This window comes from Tyto alba, unplaced genomic scaffold, assembly GCF_018691265.1.
Source record: "Tyto alba isolate M040663 unplaced genomic scaffold, T.alba_DEE_v4.0 Super-Scaffold_14, whole genome shotgun sequence".
Taxonomy (NCBI): domain Eukaryota; kingdom Metazoa; phylum Chordata; class Aves; order Strigiformes; family Tytonidae; genus Tyto; species Tyto alba.
The window spans coordinates 2,027,803-2,052,464 of NW_024881276.1; the positions used below are offsets into that span (position 1 = coordinate 2,027,803).

Here is a 24,662-nt window from a genome sequence, read left to right on the forward strand (position 1 = left end):
GAAACAAACAATCAAACAAACAAACCAAAAAAAAAAAAAGTAATAACTGGTTACAGAGTCGATGTGTACAATGGATCAGCTACGGTTCCAACCCAAAATCTGTGGAAAGAGAGGAAATCCTGAAGCTATGCTATGACGGTTGAAAAAACTTGAACTTATAGACTCGCTGCCAACACACCCTCATTTGGCAGACTGGGCCATGACAGCCCTGGTGTTGTTCAACACCACACATATATAGGAGCTTTCAACAACAGTTTCACAGAGGAGAAAAATATTGACGTTAACAGGATATCGATGAGAGTTCATAGCTGAAGTTGTCACTAGTCCTACTACATGTTCACTTGCTTTCCTCCAAAAAGCAATCTCAACTTTTAATTATAGATGGCCTTCAAGCACTAACTTTTTCTTCATCATTTATCCTACTAATTATTGCGTTATATTGTGTCATTACTGGGGACAGTGAGAATGTTAATAACGAAATATATTTAAAATGGACTCTTCCTGCTCAAAGCCATGGAACTGCCTGGTTAAATAGAAAGTACTTTTTCAAAACAGGACATCTCACAGGTGAAATACATCTATAGGTGAATCATCTTTTAATACTAGTGAAATAAGAGCCAAGAAGATTGCAGACCAGACTGATTAAACTAGAAATACAGCAGGAACAAGAAATGCAATTTATTTGCAAAAGTTTTTGTTTACTAACTGAACGTTCATCCCTCAAAGACTTTTCACTTTCAGGTCTACATTCACCTGCAATGAATCATTTTTAGTTTGGGCTATTCTATTGATTGTTCTTTTGAACAGTTTCTTGATGATCTGTGGACTTAATTTCACTATTGAGCAATTTCACATGGAAAATTTGTAAAGGAATCTGCACCTCTACTGAAAAATATCGACAGATCTACAAATCCATACATATGGCGGCTGGGCTAAGCTGTTCTGGAAACATGTCCGTGAATCATCTAGTTTCCTGCTTTTGAAGGAGTTCCCTGGGTAATATCAAGGTCCAAGTATAGACTACGGATATGTTATACATGACAGTACACAACTAATCTGGGGTGCAGTTGCTGTGGCCAGGTGCATGTCCCAGCCATGGTCCCAGCTATTTGCTGGTCCTTGATCCCACCTGGTCTGCAACCCACTTCCACACCCTTGGCTTCATGCAGAGGCTGGACAGAAGGCCTGGATGGGCATCACAAGGCACCCCAGACAGGGGCCATTCAGCATGACTTGGACAGGGAGCACGGCTGCAGCCTGTCTCAAAGGACAAGCCTAAGCACAACTCAGGCTCTGAGGACACTCAGTCTTCTCAGCGTATAAGACAGAAAACACCCACGCGTTTAACCGGTCTATCAATGAAACTTCAAATCCATTTTTTTTTTTTTTCTAATGAAAGGATACAGAAGCTTTCCAGAGGTGATACAGCCAGCATCTGCCAAGGCACACCTTGGTCTGGATAAATGCCAAATAAAATCTAGGGCAAGGATAAAAAACAAACATCCATTAATAACACAAAAATTGAAAAGCACCTGCTACGCTTATCTCAAATACTTATGCAAGACCCTTTCAAACTATACATTAAATTGCAAGATTGCTTTCAATATTTTCAGCTATGTTTGCACCACAACTGAAAAGAAGCCCTGGTATACTTAACAAGGACGAGTAACATTCCTTCCATAAACTTACTGCCAAAGTCACATATTTGGTGTATTTTATCCAAGTGTCTCTTAGGACACAGTCGTAATATTAAAGATCTATCTGGAAAGCAACACTCACATCTGAGGAAATACGGTGCCATCTATTTTGACTCTGATACAGAAGCCCTGCTAGCCAAAAAAGAGTTCCTCACAGCAGCTAAAATGATAAACTCCAACTTTTGGAAACGCTTCTCGAGTCTCGCAGTCTATGATTTTGCTGATTTTGAAGATTTTGATAGGGGAAGGCAGCACACTGGCAGCCCTGGTAGGGAGCTGCCTACCTCCCCATGGCCTTCTGCCTTTCACGCAGTGGAGCGCTGCCATTGCTGGTGCATCCTCCCCAGCACGGCTTTTCCTATGAACATCCCTCAGGTATTAGCCAGCAGCTAAAGACTCATCTTCAATTCAACAAACTGTGAAGGACATACAAATTTCTGTCTAAGCTAACTGCTGATCCCGCCCTATTGTCCAGGACAGTGGCTAGTTCACCAAACAGTGGGCTGATTAGTCATGAAGCCCCGTACCGTACTTCTGCTTTTTGCCAGAGTGAGGCAGGGTTTTTTTAGCTAAGACCAAATATCACAACTCATTCTGATCTAATCCTAAGAAAATGGGGGCTGAGAGAGGATTGCAAATTCAATACTTACAGAGCAGACAACTACAAAGATAAAAAGGCCTGAAACTTTTAGGAATTTTAGACAGCATCTGAAATGCAAGAAACATGTATTTACTATATGGCTAGTTTAAAACAAATCTTTTCTGTTCTCGCAATAACTCTGACATTTCAGAAGCATTATGGCAAGCACTTATAGGTGATAATATATCACGTCAGAGTATGGACACCACAACACAGGGTCAGCAGTGGCTTGGGAAGCCTTGGTGACTCTAAAGGCTCCTGCCCCGAGTCTGCTGCCAGCTGAGTCACCATTGTGCCATTTCTTTGGTGCTACTGCCAGCCCCCGACAGACCCAGAGCCCCATCAGCTCGCCCTGGTCTCTCCCAGAGAGACAAAGGAGCATTGCCACTGCAGGGGGGTGGCACGGCTGAGCAGAAAGCACAGCTCGTTGCGCAGCGGGGTGGCGTCAGGAATGACTTCCTCAAAACGGGACCTCTAATATACATCCGGGAACGTACCGGGAAAAAAACAGTTGGAAAACAAGAATAAGCTTTAAGAATCTCCTGCGTTTAATAGTGCGTCTTTAAACCAAATATATTTCGCGAATGTCTCTGGGTAAACCAACTAGCAAAAATAGATATTTTTTCCATAGCATGTTGGTGATCTTTGAAAGAATGCCCAGTTCTGGTGGTGTGGTGTCATCAAATCCTCTGAAGTGTCAGAGTTTACCATGGGGTGGGTTAAGCAAGAATAGCTCTTAAATTAAAATGTGGATATTGAAAACGCATGCTCTTGAGTAAGAAATCTTAAAATGTAGCACTTCTTAATTATGATTTTTTAAAACCTTACCGTAAAAGGCAACTTAACTAATTATTTTCTGACTGCCCATCAGTATGTTACACAGATGTCTTAATTTACAGGACTCTTTTTGGTGATTTGCCCTTATTACATCTTTTCATTAATTGGAGGCATTGATGTTCTTAATCCATTTTTTCAAAAGTAAACATTCAAACACTGCTTTTCTGACAGAATGACAAATGTAAGGTTTGATTTAAGCCTGATGACAAGCAAGAAGAAAAACATTTCAAGTTACTAAGATAATTAGTTGAGAAGGGAACAGTGCAATAGATGACAGATGCTATAGAACAAATTATTAAAGCAGAGTAGTCTGAAGAGAGTCAGAAATCATTTTAAATCACGGTGGAAATAAGTCCCTAAATCAAGCTCATTGACTGAAAGCAGCATAAGCAACTGGAGACCCATTTTTGAAACACACTGTTTCTAAAGAGCCCTTCCTCTATAGATTTCTCCAAACAGGCAGGAAAAAAAAAAAAAAAAAAAAAAAAAGCTAATAAAAATTTATTGCCACAGATAAACTGGTACAAGGGGACTACAATATCCTGTGAGATACAACTGGTAGAAACTTTACACAAACTTTGCACAGCATAAAAATGTAGAGAAGGCAGAGGAAGAGAGGAAGAAAGGCAGTTAAGTGGCTTTTTTCATAAATGCCAGGTAGACCCACTCTACTGAAAAACAAGGTGGCAGAGAAGGGGAAGAAGATAATAAAGGCTTGAAAAGAGAGGAATGACAACAAAAGCCATTATCAGTGCTTCATAACTGATAACTTCTTTTGGTATTGTGCCATTTATTGAAAATAGCTAGTGACAGCTTAGTCATGCATCCTCTATCCTGCTTGTCTGTTCTCCCCATCTCTACACTGCGGTTCTATTCTGGTATTTTTGGTAATTTATTATGTTATGAATTACTAAAGCCCAGTCCAGATTGGTTTAATTTTAATGTACTTGATATTTTCTGTTTGCACTTTGAAATTATAATGTATAATAATTCAAATTCTTATTGAAACAAGAAACAGCAATAACTTGATTTTAAAACATAAGAGAAATCAAAAACCATTAATTAAGCCTTTATAAATTCATAACCACTTGTCTGTAAATAAAAGAATCTCATCTAAAGGAGCTGGCAAGATATAATAAAAAAGCTTTTGGAAACGGTTATTTTATTAAATGTAGAAATTAGAAGGTTCTTTTCCCCCTGTCTGTTTGTTTTCATGGCATTTTGTATTAGGGAAGCGCTTTTAACAGCTTACACTTGAGAAGTGATCAGCCTTTGACTTGCCTGTGGTTTGCAATCTGTCTCTTCCTACAGCGTTAAACTGGCACAGCAATGTGAGTACAAACCCCGTGCCAAATCCTGCGCTGATATATGCCTCTGGCACAATCCTATTTGACTTCAGTTGGAAATGCATGAAGCATAAATCTATGGAGGATTTCAGCTCCTGTTCTAAACCAAATGATTTTTAGTCTGATCTGCATGTGGTGTTGGGCAGTTTAGCTCCATTTATTATCTCAGCAGAGTTATGTTGATTTACTACAGCCCAGGAGCTGGCCCCATGTGTACAACCCACGCTACAGCAACGACAATATTTCATGGGAGGTTCTGCCAGAAAATTGCACTACTCGCCAGATTACAAACCCACGCTGTACTGGAAACAATGGATTCTACACTCTCGCTCGATGCCTTTGTTCCATCAAATACCGGGGAAAGATACCACAAGTGTGGAGACAGACGCCTGCCAAACTTCTTCACATCTGCTCATATTGCACTAATTGCAGCCATTGAAATTCTCCTGCCCCGTTTGTTCAGCAGCAGTGCAGGAAAGCGGCACTCCACACAATACCATATGCACGATGAAAGGAGGAAAACAATTGTGAAGTGATGAGCTAAGGCAACATACAGATTGGGAAAAGACGCACGGGCGTCTGGTTGGAAAGGCTCCACGGATCGACACGGAAATGCGGACGTGAAGTGCTGGGCTCTCTGCAAACCTGCGGGGCGATTTGCAGAGGCCAAACCAAACTAGCAAAAAGTGTTGAAACTCTGGAAGGGGCAGAGAAAATTAGTATCCAAGATTAAAGAGTTTGTTAGTTAAATCCCAGGTAAAAATATCCTGAGAAAATTTGAACTTAAACTCTTATCATGTTGGTATCTTTTAATATATTAACAGATTCGATTTCCTCCATGCCTAAATGAGGTAGAAGACTACTTTGAGATAAAGAGTGAAATATATTAATGTACTTAAAGATAGAAATATGCTCGGTTAGATTTTGCATTGTGTATATGTGAAAAGCTACTATGATGACTACAGAAAGACTGTGTTAGGTACATATTTTAATTAGAGTGAAGTATTTCATAAAAGCAACAAAACACTGAAGAATAAAGCTGTGGAATCAACTAAGAGGCTTTTAAGAAATCATTTCAAAGAAATGTTAAAAGCAGTATAGAATGTATTTAATTAAAAATTTAGAATAGGTGCTATGATTGATGCTTGTAAGAACAAGGGGCTATTGATCATTAGGTATAGGCTATAATCAATTTCACCAGGGCTTATTTACAATATATGACCTAAATATGGAGTGTTATTTTATTCACTTGCAGAGAATAAATCATTATCTAGACATCTATACTTAAAAACTAATCGCTGCAGAAATAATTTAAAAAAAAAAAGGAAAAATTAATGCTCGAATTCAGACCTCATCTTTGATAAATTGAACTTGACATGAAGGTTGTCCAAGATTTCATATTTCTCAGAAGAAGCAGATCTGGACAAACTTGTCATTTCACTTCCCAGTTGAAACCTTTGCTCAAATTCTGCAGAGCTGTTGTCCCATGAATCATCATCTGTGGTAAAATCTGGATTATGAAGAGCCATGCACTGCAACCTGTCACACATTTTCAGTAAACATAATAAAACAAAACAGTGGTTTATTTCAACAGGTAGTAGATGCAACTGACTTTGCATATCCTTAGGTACACTGTGAGAGATTTTAATGGAAAAATTCATAGAAAGAGATTTATTCTGTACAGACTGAGCCCCCCTTGGTAACACAGCTGGGTAGACTGGGAGGCAAGAACAAAGACTCCATGATGTTTAGGTGCACCTGGGAGAACCAGCTCTCTGATGCACCAGGCAGGTGTACCTCAAGATTTGGTGCATAAACCCCCTATAAGGACCCTTTCTATAGCTCTGCTGTGTCTTTCAGTGCACCTGATGTAACACCATATGGAGGAAATAAGAGGACACAACCTTCAGTTGCCTATCCTTAGGGCTCTCTAACCACCCTGACCTCAGACCTTACATCCTTCCCTTCCCCATGTACATTCCCTTCTTTCCCCTCAAGGTCCTCCAGAGTAATTCTCTGCGCACAAACCCTGCCATTCTCTTTATTTCCCAGCAGGTTCGGTGTCAGGATACAAGAAAGAACCATGCACAATTAAACAGAAGAGATCTTAGAAAAAAAAAATATTTTGAGCAAAGTGAAAGTAACTCACCCAGTTTCCTCTGAGGAAACCTTCAGTAGTGGTGTCTTCTCTGTAAAGCCAGTGTTTTTTGACCTTGAGCTGAATAATTTGGAAAAATTGAAGTGATATCTTTGGAGGGGAAAAATAAAAAAAAAAAAAAACAAAAACAAACAAACGAACAAACAAAAAAAACAAACAAACAAACAAACAAAGCACAGTAAATCTGCAGTACAATGATGCAGTACAGTTCTACAGAATATTTTGTTACAAATACATCTAACTAGTTAATTCCTTAAGAATGGTGTAGCTACGTCCATATAGTCATGGAGGACTACAGCATGAAATAAGAGAAATTTATCTTCTCCTAAAAGCATCATCTAAAACAGCCAATGAAATTCCCTCTGAATGCCAGAGGAGCAATAGACACCTAACTCACACTCACATGCTTATATTTTGGACATCTAAATTTACAGTGGAACAACTGCACTTTAATCAAAATTCTTAAGGTAAATAATTACCTATATTCATAAAAGTTCACATTAATATACTTCATAAAACATAAAATAATAGGATAATTTCTGTCCCATAAATGTCATTTGAGACATGGATCACCAGAAATCTACAAATGTCTACAATCTTAGCACCCTTTGTATTAAGGAAGAAACCTTTATCTGACGTACAAATACTCCATTCCTGCAGCACAATCCCTTCCAAACAGCTTCTGTCAAGTCTTGGTCCTGGTGCTGCAGATAATTAAAAGAGTAAGGTACTTCTTGATATATTGCAGCTTAGCGTTGTTAAGAAGCCTTTTGCTAAAATATAAATCATAAAGCTTAAGAAACAGCTGAAGAGAATCAAGCACAATCTCAGGGGTCTGGTTTTGGGGCAGGCTTCTGGGAGAGATTAATTGAGCCATTTTAGAATACTCTCCAAGACCTGACTCTTCCAGAGATATTTCCCATCAAAACCACCATTATTCAAACATGCTCAGATTTATTCCATTCAAAACTGCAGCCACCCACCACCAGAAAGTCCAGAAGAAATCTGCTAGACATACAGTCAATATGCAGATCTCATTACTCCCAAAGACACCTAGAGGAAGCCTGAAATGTCTTCTGTTATTGTTGGACTGTGAGGGAAAATAAATTATAAAATCATTGATAATTAAATAAATATACAAAGGTGAGTAGTAGTTCAACCTTCTAAATATAAAGCCAGTCCAAAAATAAGAATCTGTGTATTTAACTTTATAACGCAATGGAAGACAGTTGAATTTCCTGCCATTTGTAGAGGTACGCGTGAACTCAGACTTTGTAAAATAAAAACCTCCAGTTAATGCTTCAGCTTGCTCGTTTAGCTGTATTACCATTCAGAATCCGGGCTAGGTGTAGAGCAACTGGATATGGTTATTTCAGCCTCAAGTAGCCACGACGCTCATCTGAACTGCTGTAAGCACTGGATTTGCAGTCTCAACGGAAGAGAATTAATGACTTAGAGAGACTGAATTATCCTGTACCTAGGGTCAAATGTTGGGCAGATTACAATTCAGGTGCTACATTGCACTGACAATTCATCCGTGAAGAGATGATTGCATACTCTGAAGCTGTCAAAGTGCTTCCTTTTTTAAATAGGAAAATATCATTCACACAAAAATTTAAGCAGAGAAACCCTGGTATTTTGAAGCAAGTGCTATTCTAAGATTATCATGGCCTTAGATACAAAAGATTACTGAGAGCTTTTACAAAATGGAATCCATAAGGATAGCAAAAACCCTATCAGGACTTTAAATGTGTGGTCACCAAGTATTACTGATATGCTCCTGTCTAATCCCAGCATCACACTACATTCAAAGTTTGCATCCAAAGGTGACAATTCTAATAAAAATTCTGATGGTGGACCTTGAACCTGTACATTCAGAAACTTAACTCACATAAAGACCAACTAGCTATTTCTGCTTTTAAACAAAAAGATGCCACTTGTTCCACAAAAAAAAAAAATGATCCAAATAATATATACTCTATGGTGCTTTGATCTAACCTCATACTGAACACACCGCTAACCTTTCCACACTTACTTTTATTTTTTTAACTCCTAAGGCATGTGAAAATCTGAGATTAGTAGTCAGAAATCTTTCTACAAAAACTTCCATTTCCTTCTAATTGTTAGAGGTTGATACCACCACTGCTTTGGGTCACAGAGGCATACATGTATCTACTGACAATCCCCCACCTCAGCAGGTCTTCACCACTACTGGGAGTGACTAGTATGCAGAGTCACGAAGGGCAAAGCAACCAAAGCAATGGCAACCAGAAAGAAAGGTTAAAGGTTTGGTGGGGTGGCTTAAATAACAGAACTTGAAGTGAAGGATCCAGAAGGCTAATTAAAGACATCACCTTCGCTTTCATTTTGCACATTTGCCATCCCCACTTGCTGGTATAGGGCTTTTAAATGGAACTGTAGAGTTTCACAGATTGCCAAGAATGGCTAATACAGTAAAAATGGAAAAGGTCTTTAGATAAAGTGAAAACAATTAGTACATGACAACATCAATTTGCAGACAGTGAAAACACATGGACAAGAATAAGCAGCAGGAAACAGCCAGGCTTGACAAAACAAAAATAATTAGAGAAAAAGCAGAAGAGACTCAACTCCCCCACGATGTGATTACTCTAATTAGACAATGAGAGTAATATAAACAATAAAGCTAATTAGGGCATAAAAGAACCTTGAAGGCTGAAAGCTCTAGAAAGAAAAGTTGGAAAAACATCATGAAAAAAATAGCATGGATTATAAAAATTAAAGTCATCCCCGAATGGAGAGCCTAACACAAGCCCCTTTGTGACTCTCGTATTTCTGCAAAGACATTATTGGTTCGATCTGGTCATCCACTTCGTGAAAGGGTAACAGTGATCATCTGCAAGCAAAACCTCGGAAGCCCCAAAGACCCTCTGCTATTAGGGAAGCAAGTCTGCAATGCTCAAAACCCCTCTTAGCATCATTTTTGGTGCTCCTCAGCCTCGCAAGTGGCCGGCAGTTGTGACACTGTGTAAATAGAGGAAAGCAATCTGTGTGACACATTTCAAAACATAGGACCAGTTTACATTTTGAATGTTTCTTCACAATCAAAAGAGCTAGAAACTTTGGTTATACCTGCATGTTAGAACGGAGTATAATCTATCCCTACTGAGCAGTTCAGCAGCAATACCAAGGAGCTAATCACCCGATCAGCTCGTTAGCCCATTGTGCATAGGCCCATTCATAGGATGAGAAGAGTGGTCTGGATTTATACCAGGTGCAGGTGAGGAGCTGGTAAGCTGGACATCAGTTGTGTCCGCTGTTCTTCTCTCATGGTTCAGACTCAACAATCATTAGCATTTTATACCTCAAATATGAGAAGAGACATGAAATAATTTCATTTACAAATATATATTAATTAATATGTAGATAAGCACATCGATCTTCACACACACACACACACAAAAATAACATTCTCATTTCCTTTAAAATGTGATGGGAGAAACTAAAACCAAAACCTACGGAAAAAGTATTTGACAAGGACTTTTTCAAAGGCTTCCAAAGCATGACTGATACAGAAAGATCCATGTAGAACTGACATCAGAAAAAGAAGAGTATGTCCTGCCTCCTGTACAACAGCAGCTGTGGCCACATTTATTCTCACATTTGCTAGAGCTAAGCATGGGGGTTTTTTAATTAAGAGAAATCTTTCAAACAGAAGACTGTGTTCTTAACCATTTGGCTACTGCTGTGACAGTTGTATATACAGATTTTGGCTCTCTCTGCAGGAGTACAGGTTTGTTCCGAGGAAGCGTGTTTTCTGAGCTGGTTACTTGCAGTCAAAGTCATACTTTCCCATCGCTAATCTTTCAAGCAATTACAATTTCTGACTGTCTCCATAGTAACCCAGAAGAGGAACCAGCGTTGTAGGAGGGCTGTCCACACCCCAGATGATATAGCAGGTTCTGCCAAGTCATAAACACGTCCACAGATGAAGCTCCAGTTGCCTGACAGCAGCTGGAGAGAGAAATCTCACCCACAACATTAAAACACACAAGGGTCCAAATGCAAGTCTCAGGCTTCTTGTTAAAGGAGACTCGAACTCCATCGTGGGTTACTCTAGGATTTTATTCAGGTCCAGCAGCGTTGGGTCACCTCCGCAGAGAGTGACAGCTTACATGAGTTCGCATACATGTATTTATGCACCTACAAAGCATTACCTAATCCAGAATACACAGAATTATACTTTATCAGTCATTATTATCTTGACAGTGGGTTTCACATCTTGTTCTGGAGTCCGACCACTTCGTTGTTTGTTTCTTCTTTCTTTTAGTCTTCAAGGGAGATTACCTCAAGTTCTGTACGTCTCAGTTCTTAGTAGTCACAATGATAGATCTCCCATTGCTTCGGTAGCTAAGGGCCAGTTTCTCATACATCAACATCCTTTGAACTGTCAGGCCCATCGTTACCTTTGTTACAACATTTTATTGATGCTCTATTCAGTTGACTGTGCTTGCAGCCCTGGGCTGGGGCTATACAGGGGACAGAGCTGATGGAACAGCTTGTGCAGCAGCACTGCATTGCAACATTTTCCCAACACTTCCGTTGCAGAAGCCCCCACAACCTGTGGCTGTGCCACTGCTCCCATGGATGAGCAAGGTTCATACTTTTTTGGGGCAGCAGTTTGTACTTCTCTACAGCTCTACAGCAGAAAGACAGTCTTCAATCTCCTCCACTCATTTGAGCAGGTTAAGGAGAAGCAGGCTCCCCCTGCCCTCCTGGACACATGGAGAGGTACAGGGAGAGCAGGAGAGGAAAGGAAGAGATCTGGGAAACTCCAGTTGCTGCCACTGAGAGGCTGATGACTCCTCGGACGTTATTCAGAGCCGGTGGCTGAAGAGTGCTGCAGGTTCCACCTACAACACGCCGCTCTTTCCCATTACCTGCGGGCGGTGACTTCCAAAGCCTTCAGGGGACTATGGATGGAGTCCAACAAGAGAACTCAATTCCTGCTGCTGAGCACCAGACCTGCCCCCCTGACCACATTTTCATGTATTTCCGAATGTGCTAACACATATCACCTTAAATCAAAAGGAAAACTTTGTGGTAGCAACTGTTGTTCAGCAATAAGCAGCCTTTCAATCCCAAATACACTGCAGCAGAGGACGTCAAAAGTAAACAGCCTACAAGAACCTGAGAAAAGAAAAGACCATACTCATCCTAGTTAGCTGGAAAACACTTAAAATAATCACTAGGTTTGGCTGGAACCTATTATTTAGCCTTGTACTGAAAAGATTAATCATGCCACACAATGCATTAAGTTTTCACTCCCTATAATAAAAAGCATACATTTTAAACATCAGCTAATATAATGCTTCATCTGCCATATGCTACATTATGCACACAACTATCAGTAAAAGAGCTATTTCTATGACAACAGAAAGCAGTAATTCTCACTTCTGTGGAGAGGATTTGATCAGAATTGAAGAAGAGGTGAATATGGAGGCATACATGTTATTCAAGAACATCAACAGGTTTTAATGTAACTTATTGGAAATTCCACTATATAAAAAATTAAAAGGAGAATCTCTTCAGGAAAAAAAAAAAAAAAAAAAAAAAAAAAAGTAAGCATGCTTCTCTGAATTAGTAATCACTAAAATCATTGTAAGTGTGAGGCTGCCTCTTAGCCAAAAGTCCAGGAATACTACTGAGCCAAGAGAAAATTTAAGCAAAGTTGCCTAGAGGAGAAGAAGGCCAGAGTGAAAACATGAGAGATAATTAATCATGCAGGAGACTAGTAATAACAGCAAGACTTTAATTTATCATTTCTACATTCTTATAGGCTAAAGCCTACATTTCAGAAGCATCATCTTCCCTGAATAGAGAACATTTAAACAAATCATATGTACTGAACTAATTACTAATTACTCTTATCATAACTGTAAAAAGCACAATGCAGAAATAAATTGAGAAAGAGAAGTTTTTCTAAAAAACAAACAAACATAACAAATCAAAACAGAATAAAACAAAAAAAAAATAAAACAAAGAAAAGGCCACACCGGTTTTTGACTGCGCTTGGAACACATTCTACCACCAGATTTGGTATTTGTCAGTTTCTGATAAATTCTACTTTTGGGCAACTGTTACATGGTACAAACTGTGCTGACCAACACCGTAGCGTTCACCTTTTAAACGTTTACTGTGTACTAAGCAGCCGTATACATCCACCAATACTATGATATATATGTGCTCACACAGAGAAACAACCTTCCATTCATGTTTTCATGGTAGCACGTCACGGAGGAGCTGTTACGGCCACCCATCGTTGCGAATGAAGTATGGGCAACTGATGCACTAAGAGTCAAGGGACTGACCAAAGACTCCAGAGCTCACATCTCTAAACAGGCTCCAGACGTCTTCTGATGACTGGTTTATGTAGCTTCAACTAAATCAGCAAATAACCTCTAGACCCGTTAAAAGCATGCACCATTAAGATGTCAGAAAAATTTAACAATGGAAGCATTACTTAACACAGCCTCATTTTCTCTTTGACTTTCTTAATTTTCTATTAGACAGGACTGTACAAGATTCCCCAGAGGGCTGCAGTGCTGGCACTACCTGACAGCAAGACACTGCAAGAGGCACAGCCAACCGGTGGGTCTTATACTGAGAAGTGGCTGCCCTGCCGAGACACCATGCAAATAAAGAGCACGCTTACGAAAGATGTAGTGAAATGTGAGCTGAGCTTTTCCAAGATGGAAATGGTTCCTTACATGGGGCACACAATATGCTTGCTTCATTCGCTTCTGCTAGATTTGGAGAGTGAACGTGTCCTGCAAGAGCACGTGGTAGTGGTCTCTTCTCATTCCTTTGTGCAATATTCTGCTATTTTAAGTAGCAGGGCAATTTTAAGTTCAGAAATAGCTTGCAAAATAGAGTTCTTCCTGTGTTTCTTGTAGGGTTATTGTACTTGCCTGAAAAAATTAAATATTCAGATACCTGCAGGACCTGGTAGCTCCTTTTCCTCAAAAGTCTTTGCCTGTCTCTGTTGAGGGAAGTCTCCATCGAGATGTGATTAACAGACCAGGATCTTACTGCATTGGGTGAAGCTAAAAGAAAGCACTAAATCCTTAAGCTGCCCTGAAGCAACTCTGACCCTGCCTAAGAGAACTGAGCTGTTCACGCCTTTTCCATGCCCATGTCAGGGCACCACGAGGTCCAGCTGCCCTGTGGGAGGGAGCCAGAAGAAGAGGGTGGCCGTGTGTGTGGCAGGGCCATGACCTTCCCAACCAGGGCCTGTCCCACCACACCCAGGGAACGGGGACAGGAATGGGAACAGGGACCCAGACCAACCCAGATCTTCATGATTATCCAGCAGGGCCACAGCGATGGGGCAGGTCCAAAAAGCCTACCCTTTGAAGCACTGAGAAGTTGCACTGAAAAAGCGTGGCTGCTGTTGTCTCCTCTCCATTTTCTGCCTCAGCAAAGAAAATTGGAAAGCTACAGGAGAGAGCATGCAAAAACTGCAGACAGTGTGAAGGAGAAAATACATTTCAGGAGCAGGTGCTGCCAAAACAGTTTAGCTGTTGGCAACTGCCAGCAAGCTGCAAATTTGAAATAGGCAGCAATAGCTGGTGTTGGTAGTGGTCCAAACTCCAAACCCCCAGTTTTTCTATGGATTACACAGATAACCTGTTAAGAGTTATTATTTTCAAATGCTGCAGGGCATGCTGAAAAATGAATCTGCTATAGGGAAGTAATTTATCAGCAACACTTTAAGCACGGCTGCACTTGTAGTACTTTAGCATATTTTGCAAGCTTGGCTTTTAAATGCCAGCATTTCCCTTTGGCATTCACGATGGGCTTTTAGCCTACCCAGCTCTGATGTTCACTGAATTTATGACAAACAAAAGGGGGTGGGGGGGGTCCCCACTTTTTTTGTAGTCTATGAGGCAATTTCAAGAATCTCAAAAGTTAAGGAAGTGCTCACAACTTAATGTTTTAACTTTATATCTCTGACCAGACACTCTTAAAGATGCAATATGGGGCACTTGGATGGCAGAAAAAAGAACAGAAGGATAGGTCTGAGAAACAACAGGATGATGTGACCATCTCTAGAGAAGATTATTCTTAAAGCATTGCAGCGATACAATGTTGTAGTCTCAAAATTTTGAGGGAACCTATGTTGAAGTATGAAGATTCACTTTCAAACTAGTTGAATTTAAGGATGATACAAGAAAAGCAAGCACTGTTAAAAGAAGACCACTGACCACTTCCCAGATGAGGGAACACTTTCCTACATGGTGGTGAGATGGGATTATTTTGATACAATTTTCCTTAATCCAAGCTATGTACTGACAAATTGTCACATGTAATTATGCCTCTGGCCTTGTATAGTCTTATAATATACTCTTATGTCACTCACCCCAGTTTTGGTGATTGAAAAGAGTAATTAGTGAGCTATACTTAAAGATGAAGTCATAAAGAAGCTATTTTTCTTCTTTTTTAAACATTTATTTAAAAAATGTAGTTCCATATGTTTCATTCCAAGAATTTGTAGATAATATTATTCATACCTGCAACTTTTAGAGAAAAAAAATAACTAAAACACTAAAAACAAAGTGTCTCCATTGCCTAGAGTTTAAAAATGAAAAGCCAGACAGAGGTACAAAAAAAGCTCATTAACAACATGAAAAAATTGGACTGATTTCTTTGCCTGGAGAGGTGATAGAGGAGGTGAAGGCAAGCAGCAGGCTACCACACAGCTTAAAAAATTCAAGTTGTCATCAAACTAAGCTTTGTTTTAAAAAAAACACATGATGGATCTCAACTATTGTAAGCTTGCTGGGACTTGTATTTTGTCCTCTGATCACAATGAAATGAAACAAGGCAAGTTCAAGAACCCTTATATCTGGTAAATAGCTGCGTTTTCATAAGGTATTACAGTACAACAAGGACAACGTATATGGCCTTTATGTAAATCCTGATCTCAGTGGACTGGACCCAGCAAAAATGCTAAAATATGCTCCAAATCTAGGGCATGAGACACTCAGAGAAGACACAGAAGAAACAGCAATAAAATTTTAAGAGAAATAATTTGTAGGGGGAGATATAGCTATCATATATTGAAATAAGACTAGTCAGTCGATAAGATAATGGGTACTTTTTCACTATAATGAAAATCCTGCTATTATATTTATTTTTTTCATTATTTTAATTATAACTGAGGTACTAAGAATTCCTTTTCAGGTTCTGACTGAGCATAAGACACTGAGGTTATTCCTGTAACTTTTGCCGCCTAAAAGTCTGGTCTGGGATAGTTACAGTCACTGGCAAGAGAGAGACCACTTTAAATCATTTTCATTCTCCCCATCTCCCTTGTTGACTATACAAGGAACCTGCAAAATTAACTTTGAGATAATTGAAAGACTTCTTCACTAAATTAAGTATAAGCCTCACACAAACAATATCTATATTAGTGTCCCAAAAAGTATTTTTTTCATGTACTTTTTATTTGCTCTTAGATGAAATCTCTTTTTTGTACAGAAGACTTTTCAATAAAAAAATTTATTCAGTGTTTATTAGAAACACAAAGAACTATCAAGTCCTTCCAAACGTGATTCCCTCATAACTTCCTAACATGTAACTTCCAATACAGAGTAAATCCACATCACTCGGCATTGCATTCCACCTTGAATTACATCAGAGACAAAAATTTTTAAAGCACTGAAAATCCCAAAGGAGCAAATTAAAGAAACCAAACACACTGAAAAGGTAGTTGATAATAATAGAATATTTGCTCTTACATTTGGAGAGTATTCAGTGAAATCATTCAAGAATAAATAAATGCAGTTTTATCTCACAAAGATAATGCTCTTCCCTGCAACAGCCTTCACTAAAATGTTCACATGTGCAGTTTACAAGCCTCAGGAAACTCATTCCACAGCGTTGGGTTCTGTTTTGCTACAAAACATCTTCTTCTGCCTTGCAAGTCCTCAGATATCTATAGGTACCTCAAGGCTACAATGTCAGAGAAGGAGCTATCTAATTCATGTTAACAAGGAGCTTTAAAACACAGATTTTTGATTCAGTGCCAATGGGAGATTAATTTGAAACACAAGACCTAAGTTCATAAACACATTCAAATGAGATTCTCAAAGATAAAAAAAGGAAGGGAAACCCCCCCCAAAAAAAAAACCAAGGATTATAAATAATGCATTCCAAAGAAACTCCTTGTCTCATGCAGAATAGCATGCAAATTATATTTGGTAAGTCTCCTCCCAAGCGGGGAAACCGATCACAAAAACAAAGAATAATGATTCCATTTCAGCTTCCCTTCCTCCTAATTTAAACTGTAATCCTTCTCCAGGTAAAAACATACTCCTGTGTACTGAAAGTCAAAAAACCAAACATGCCTCTTAGAAGGAAATTCCTTTTCCTACATGGCAGATGGCTTGGTTCCGGCAACACGGTTTAACTATACATCATGTTTCTTGATAGCAAAGATGCACATCTTTCCTCCCAGTCACAGAGAAGCTAGACTCTTTCAGACACTGCGTTCCCTTTGGCCCTATACAGAATGACACTTTGGTAACTCCATAGTCTTACAGAGGTGATTTACTTCTGTCTTGCTCTTGAAGTAACATATTTTTGATGAGAAATGTCATAATATTTGCTATGCATATTCTAAAAATCAGCACCATTCCAAAGCTAAATAAATCTTGGACACTGATCACCAAAAAAAAAAAAAAAAAAAAGATAGGATTCTGCTCAGTAGCCATGTGGACAGTAAGTCCATCCCAAATTTCTGGCCATCCAGACATGAAGTTACATAAATAAACCCTCATTGTGTGCTCCCAAAAAAAAAAAAAAAAAAAAAAAAAAGAAAAGAGAAAAGGAAAAGTGTCAGTGCTGCTGACTTTAAAAAAAAATTCTTCAGCAAGAGATTATCTGCAGAAAAGGAAACATGGCTGCCCATCGTCATCAGCTTCTTTCAGTCTTCTTCCCCTCAGTAAGGTAGAAGGCTCCAAGCTGCTATACAATGAGACAGATGAAAAAAAAAAAAAAATAGGTCCTTACAAATGAACCCCATGAAAGAAGCAAAACAGATACGTCTGTCTCCAAAAACAGAAGAATTGAGATGAAGGATCTCTGTTACTGGTCCCGCCCTGGCAGAGATGTGGAGCACAGCTAATTTAGACAGTTAAAGACAGAAGAAAGTTTACAAGTGTTTTGTTTCTTCGGGCAGATATAGTGCCTGAATAATCGATTAATTTTCAATCAAAAATACTTGTTAGCATTTTAAAAAGCATGAAAAAAACGGGCTTTTCATAAAAAAAAAAAAAAAAAAAAAAAATTAAAAAAAGCAAAGCTGGATCAGTTATGCAGCTGTTTGATTATAAACTCAAACAGATCAAAAAGGTTTAGTGCTCAACAGAACCTCCAAATAAGAGAAGCCTGAAAAACAGATCAGATGCCTGAATGTAGGATAAAGTATAGTACTAACAAACACAGCTTCTCGCATATATCTTTTGAATAAAACACCTCCAGAAACTGTTGCTGAGATAAACAGCCACTACACTAACAAATGTCTTTTTAATATAGCCTGTACAGGCACTTTGCAAAAAGAAATTATCCATAGTGTGCGACATAGCAGGAAAACTGAAGGATGCTCTGACGATATGGAAATACAAAGGGAAAAGGTAAGTGGATACTCTACGCAGCAGACCAATAAACAAAGTGATGAAAAAAAGAAAAAAAAGAGAGACACGCACTAAAATGCCCATAATCAGACACTGTTCTTAATGTAAAGGTAGCTCTTCTGCACCTCAGGAATCAACACAGAATAATGGTTGTTCCTCTACATAAAAATAGCAGCTTTAAAGCCCAAATAATGGAATTGCATTTGAGTCATGGCACTTAGAAGTAGGCTACAATTGCAAAGAAATGTTTTAAAAACAAACAAAAAAATGCTTATAAGAAGCAGAAGTCCATAGCATATTGCCACAGGAAAAAAAAAAAAAAGAAAAAAAAGTACTATTTTAAGGTTATGCAACGTGAAAGTTAATCAGCATATTGGAAGAACTGAAGCTACAGGAATTATCTCCTCCAGAAGCATTAGGAAAAAGCGTGGGCTAGAGAGAAAAAATATCATGACACATGGCAGAGCTAAAGGAACAGATTTCAACTTAAGACAAAAGCATATAGACATATTAAATTTTAAAGAAGCCCCTGATTTAGAAAGGAATGACCGACTCCATCAACATTTGTTCTTCATTGCAAGAGGAACGGTTAGAGTCTCAGCTCTGCAGTGTTATTCCAGTTTATATATTAATTTATTTTTGTCAATGAAGAAATGCTGTCACCTCACTAGGACAAGGTGCGTTCCTACTTGCAACTTGCTTGTTAATGAAGACTACATGTGATGTAGATCATGATACCATGAAGACCTCATCCCTGAAGAGATATGCAGCTCAGGTAGGAGCCTGATGATTAATTCTGCATACAAGTAAATAAATTCTGTTACACATAAGGAAGCTGCTGTCAATACTTAATGATGACGATCTCAAAGTATTACATGTATGACCTAAATCTCCCCAGATTCATTCAGCATTTAACAAGTATGAAGAGCCAGAATTCTCTTTTTTCCATCCTGTCTGCTTGAGACTAAAATTTTTGTTGGCTTGACATACCAAGAAAATTAAATGATCGGTCCTACTCTAAATTGTAAATCAACTGGTACATTTGTTAACTGCTTTTGACGTGCAGTTTTTGTGTGTTCTGCCTCACAAACATCAGATTTCCAGCTGCAGGAAAGCATGACAGGTCTAATGACATCAGTGGAGCTCTTTCAAGTTTTGTTGACAGACCTATAGGTTCAAAACTCTGATTAGCACAATACCCATACATACAAATCCTTATGACAATCTATCATTCTTTTCTGCCAAGGACAATCTGTCTTCTGTCAAAATAGACTAGTTGGAATATTCCTGACCCAATAATCCTCTTCAATACTGTCATGAAACTACGAACAGGTTCATAATGGGCGTTTGTTGCCATTTTATTTGCGGTTAAAAACAATAGTTTTCCACACGCTGATGTTCAAAGTTTTTACTCTGAAACATCACTATTCCTTACAGTTTTGGCTTATCTTATTTTTGGGCACCGACCACCATATGCCAAGTAGACATGAGCCAAAAACAATGTCTAAAATGCACAAATCCCGTTGCGCCACTGCTTCATAGAGCATTTGCTCTTGTTGGCCTGTGCTGGAAAGCACTGGGAGGCACAACATACAGCACACAGAGCAGCTCGGCAAAGAAGCCATGTGCTGCCAGGGGATGCAACAAAATTGTGTATTTATGTAATATTACGACATAGCCCTGCTGTTTTAGTTTACACAATTAAAGACACATTAGAGAAAACAAGTGCATTCCTTGTTACCCTCCATTCTGGGTTTACTCTTCCTTCTATCAGACAAATTCACTAAATTCAGGTTCATGCTCTTCACTGTAAGAGGTTTACACGGTGAACCAGCTGTCAATAGACTCCTAAAGAGGGCTGCAGCTCACATGTCATTGAAGTGGCTGAGAAAGTAGAGTGGCTTCTGTCATTCCCAGAAAGATTAGAGACAGAACAACATTTGAAGCTGCTTTTACTTTCTTATTTTCTCAGCAGCAGAGGAAATAAATTACATAAGACCTTGGGTGGAAAAGTCACTGAGAAATTTTTACCTACCTTATTCGAGAAAGTAGTGTATTAATTAGACTTCTCACGACAAATTCATCAATAGTGTAACGTCTCCTCCTCAAACATTAAGTGCAATGTCCTGCCAGACATACCAGTTCAATATGACTAATGGCCAGCAAGCCTGGCTGAAAGAAATGCTTTCTTACTCCACCATTGCCAGAGCTTCACGTCAGGGAAGGGAGTCCTTACAGAAACTCTGTTCAAGGATACAAGGGAGTGAATGGCAGATGGACTGTGTTTACTGTCCTTACTGACTAGCACGGAAAAGGGAGTAGCTCAGAAAGTGTGAGCAAAACCTTCAGCCTTTCACAGCTGCTTCTGAATGATGCTAATTCACACACAGTACTGAGTCAGTAGCTTCTGCTGCACTCCTGAAAACTGTGAGTTGCTGTGACTGCCAATCTGCTTTCTATCTCACCCTGCCCAAAAGAAATTTTATAAAAATACGTAAAAAGAAAAAAAAAGAAAAAAAAACAACAAACTCAAGTGCATTACTTCTGACCCTAACCAGTTGTGACAGACCTGGCTCCAGCTCACTCTGCTGTTCCTGACTTAGCTCCAACCTGCTGTGCATCGAGCTCTGCATGGTCTCTGACTTCTGCTGGTCCATTAGCACAATTATTGCAGGTTGCCCCTGCAATCCCATTAGTACCTATCAAGCAGAGAATTGCTTGCTTGGTCACTGTCTGTAAGCATTTTGGTGACTCATTTATCAGCTTTTGCTCTATTTCAGAGAGTACATCACTTGAGCTCCTTATGAATAGCAGGTTTTTTAAAAAGCCATGTGATTTGCCAGACTACAAACTGTGACCCTATTTTTTTTTTTTAAATTCACTGGCTAATTTCTTCCGTCTGCATTAATCTATTTTGCCATCAACTACATTCAATTTAACATGAACTTCAGTTCTTAAATGTATGACCACCACTATCCTAGAAATTTTTGCTGTGGCTGAGGAATGATTTCCAGTGCTTCTAACACAAGAGGACAAACCATTCTGATGCTAATTAATTCTAATAGGAGAGACGTTTAAAATGTTGGGCAGACTGAAACACAGCTCTATCACCAAGCAGAAATATGTTCTAAAACATCTGCTCCTAATGGCAAGCTATGAAAATAAAAAAAAAAAAAAAAAAAATAAAAAAAAAAAAAGAAGGAAAGATTTCTTTCTGTACCCTCTGCAGGTTGGGATTGGGGGTTTTTTTGAGGGATCGTGGCCTTCCGTGTTTTTATCTTGTTAACATGTCTTATTTTTGTTTGGAAAATCAAGCTGTAAGTACTCACTAGTGCAAGGCATTCAGGGTAAGCAAGGAATGCCATTAACTCGGCTGCCTTGCTGCAAGGTTTGGAACTGACAGTGTCATACTCTTTTGTTAACTGCAGCCTTGGGTGGAGTTAAGATTTTTTATTGTGAGAGAGAAGCTTAGCTTACAACCACGGCATTAACCTGCTTTCATCTAATTCGCTCCATAGCTCACTACACCCTCCTCTCATTCCGTGTTTCACACTGTTTCAGTTTCACCCAGTGTCCCTCTGTAGCCTTGAAGAAGGGTTTCCATTCATCCCTCTCACTGTTCCGACTGTCTCTGCATTTTATTGATATCTCTCCTTCCAGATGCTTCTCCTTCCACCCATGTCCCAGGCTCCTCTCTCCATACTTGGCAGCAGCTCTCCAGTGGCCTGGGCAGAGGCAATATTTTGGGGCAAACATTCAGTATGAACTAAGCTGCCCAAGCTCACTCCGACTACTAGGAAAGACAGTAGCCTGCAAAGCCTTCCTCTCCTCTTCCTTCAGGCCCTTATGTTTTCAACAAAATAATAGTGACTGGAAGAAGCAGCAAGAGGAGGAGATAAACAAAACAAACCAATGCAAATTATCAAGTATTTTCTTAGAAACTAGAATACTTACATTACAGTTGCTGTTTCAACTGATGTTTCATTATTTATTTAAATTGAAAGAGCAAAAAAAAAAAAAAAATGCGTGCCTTGGACTCTGGTGGCCTATACACTTACTCAAGAGTTAAGAGGTGTGTTTTACTATCTGTCAGAGCAGAGTGCAGATTGTACATATATATCTATTACACGGGTAGCTACTCATCACATCAGCTATTTAAGCCCCGTGCATGCCCTCCTGCTCAGCTGTGACTGCCCCTGTGCAACACATGTCTTTTCAAAGTCTGCCTCTGGTTGACTCAACCCTTCAACCGTATAATGTAAAAAAATTATTGCTGACTTTAAAAGCCTTCCCCCATTTAAACAGAGTTTACATGAGGAAACAGCTGTCCAACTCCAAAGAGGACTGAAGCTTGTATGTTACTGGCACCTTTCCACAATTGGCCTAAGAGGTCTAATGAAGACAAACCCCACGTAACCATGTTATTAACCATTAGGAAGAGAACAGCTGCTTGCAAAATTCAATAGTTTTGTGCAACATCACAGGGACTTAATTGAAACATTTGATCTTTGGAGGTTGGTACACTGCAAAATTTTCACTGAGTACAGAGTTCAGTTTTTAGCCTGGCAGACAGAAAAGTATGAAGCAGTTAATTAGTACCCCCTAACCCTTTCAACAGAGCACTTAGAAACAAAAATTAATGGTGGTGGAATTTTGTTTATCAAAATGTCCTGTCAGAATCAAAAAGCATTTGACTGGAGACATGGGAGTGCTATGGTTTTAGTCGGCCAGTGACAGAACAGAAATTGTAGTACGTGACCAATCTGAGATATTGTGAATAATTATAAGAAATGAGAACTGAGATGATGAACAGTACGCAGCAACAAAGAAATTGAATAATTCTGAACACACAGAAATTTATCATGAGTGAGGTCTGTTTCTGTATGATTCATTAACTGGCAAAAACTAAACATAGAATCATCAGATAGATCATCGAATGGTTTGGGTTGGAAGGGACCTTAAAGATAATCTAGTCCCAACCCCCCTGCCCCGGGCAGGGCCCCCTTCCCCCAGCCCAGGGGGCTCCCAGCCCTGTCCAACCTGGCCTTGAACCCTTCCAGGGAGGGGGCAGCCACAGCTGCTCTGGGCACCCGGGGCCAGCGTCCCACCACCCTCGCAGTAAAGAATTTCCTCCTTATATCTAATCTAAATCTGCCTTCTTTCAGTTTTAAGCCATTACTCCTCATCCTATCACTACACCCCCTGATCCAGAGTCCCTCCCCACCTCTCCTGCCCCCCCTTTAAGCCCTGGGAGGCCGCTCGAAGGTCTCCCCGGCCCCTTCTCTTCTTCAGGCTGAACCCCCCCAACTCTCTCAGCCCGGCCTCCCAGGGGAGCTGCCCCAGCCCACTGATCATCTTCATGGCCTCCTCTGGCCCCACTTGATCCACCCCCAGGTAGAGCTCCATGTACCCCAGCTGGTCACTGACATAGAGGGTGACCCCCCCCTCCTCGTCTCCCCTGCCTGTCCTTCCTAAAGAGCCTGTCTCCTTCCATGCCAACACTCCAGTCATGGGAGTCATCCCACCACACCTCCATGATGCCAAAAAGACTGTAGGCCTGCAGGCATGCGCACATCTCTAGCTCCTCTTCTTTATGCCCCATGCTACGTGCGTTTGCATAGAGGCATTTAAATTGGGCCCCCAATGAAGATGGCTTACGGGCCGGAATGGAATTCCTTTGCACTGCTCTTCAGGTGCTCTCCTGCTGACCCGTGATCCCTCTCCAGGCTAAGTTAAAATCAGTCTTTTGCTGAACAAACCTCTTTTACTCACATGAAGCCAAACACTCCCCTTCAGTTACACCATACAACCACATTTCCATCATCCGTTACCATTCCAAGATGCTTTATTCCAGGAAATGGGGAACAGCGTGTTAGAAGAGGGCAGCAGAACTTTCCAATGACTTACTTATTTGCCTGTTGTGCACAATATTGCCTTTCTGTTATATTTCCTACCATTCAAGCTAAAGGTTTGCTAGAGCTGCTTATTTCTTCTTTTGAGTTTTTCAGGTTTTGAATGGTATTTTGTGTAAGGGCAACAGCAGGCAGGTGTAATCTGAGCTGAGAGCCTCGGCAGTACCATGACCCTACACAGTTTGCTGATGACAAGCTGTGTTGCGGCCACATGCCTCCATGTTAGCAACAAATGCTTGGGAGAGTATATTCAAAACCAAACGAACAGAATTAAATCAATTAGTAAAGTCGTGACTTTAAAATTTCGGTAGTATTATTAGTTCACTGCAGTGTCATAGCGTTTAAACTTCCTCACGGGAAATCAAACCTGAGAGACATCAACTACAAATAAGAA

The 24,662-nt window shown here is 39.8% G+C and overlaps 1 protein-coding gene across 1 annotated transcript in view; it reads right to left on the minus strand.

The window, feature by feature from the left end:
* OCA2 (OCA2 melanosomal transmembrane protein) overlaps window positions 1-24,662 on the minus strand; it is a 213,380-nt gene that overhangs the window by 154,633 nt on the left and 34,085 nt on the right. The window contains exons 3-6 of the mRNA XM_032982477.2: window positions 6,670-6,768; window positions 5,871-6,059; window positions 2,348-2,405; window positions 1,405-1,477 (exon numbers count right to left, since the gene is read on the minus strand). Coding sequence (XP_032838368.1) covers window positions 1,405-1,477; window positions 2,348-2,405; window positions 5,871-6,059; window positions 6,670-6,768 — 419 coding nt within the window. The remainder of the gene's footprint in view (window positions 1-1,404; window positions 1,478-2,347; window positions 2,406-5,870; window positions 6,060-6,669; window positions 6,769-24,662) is intronic.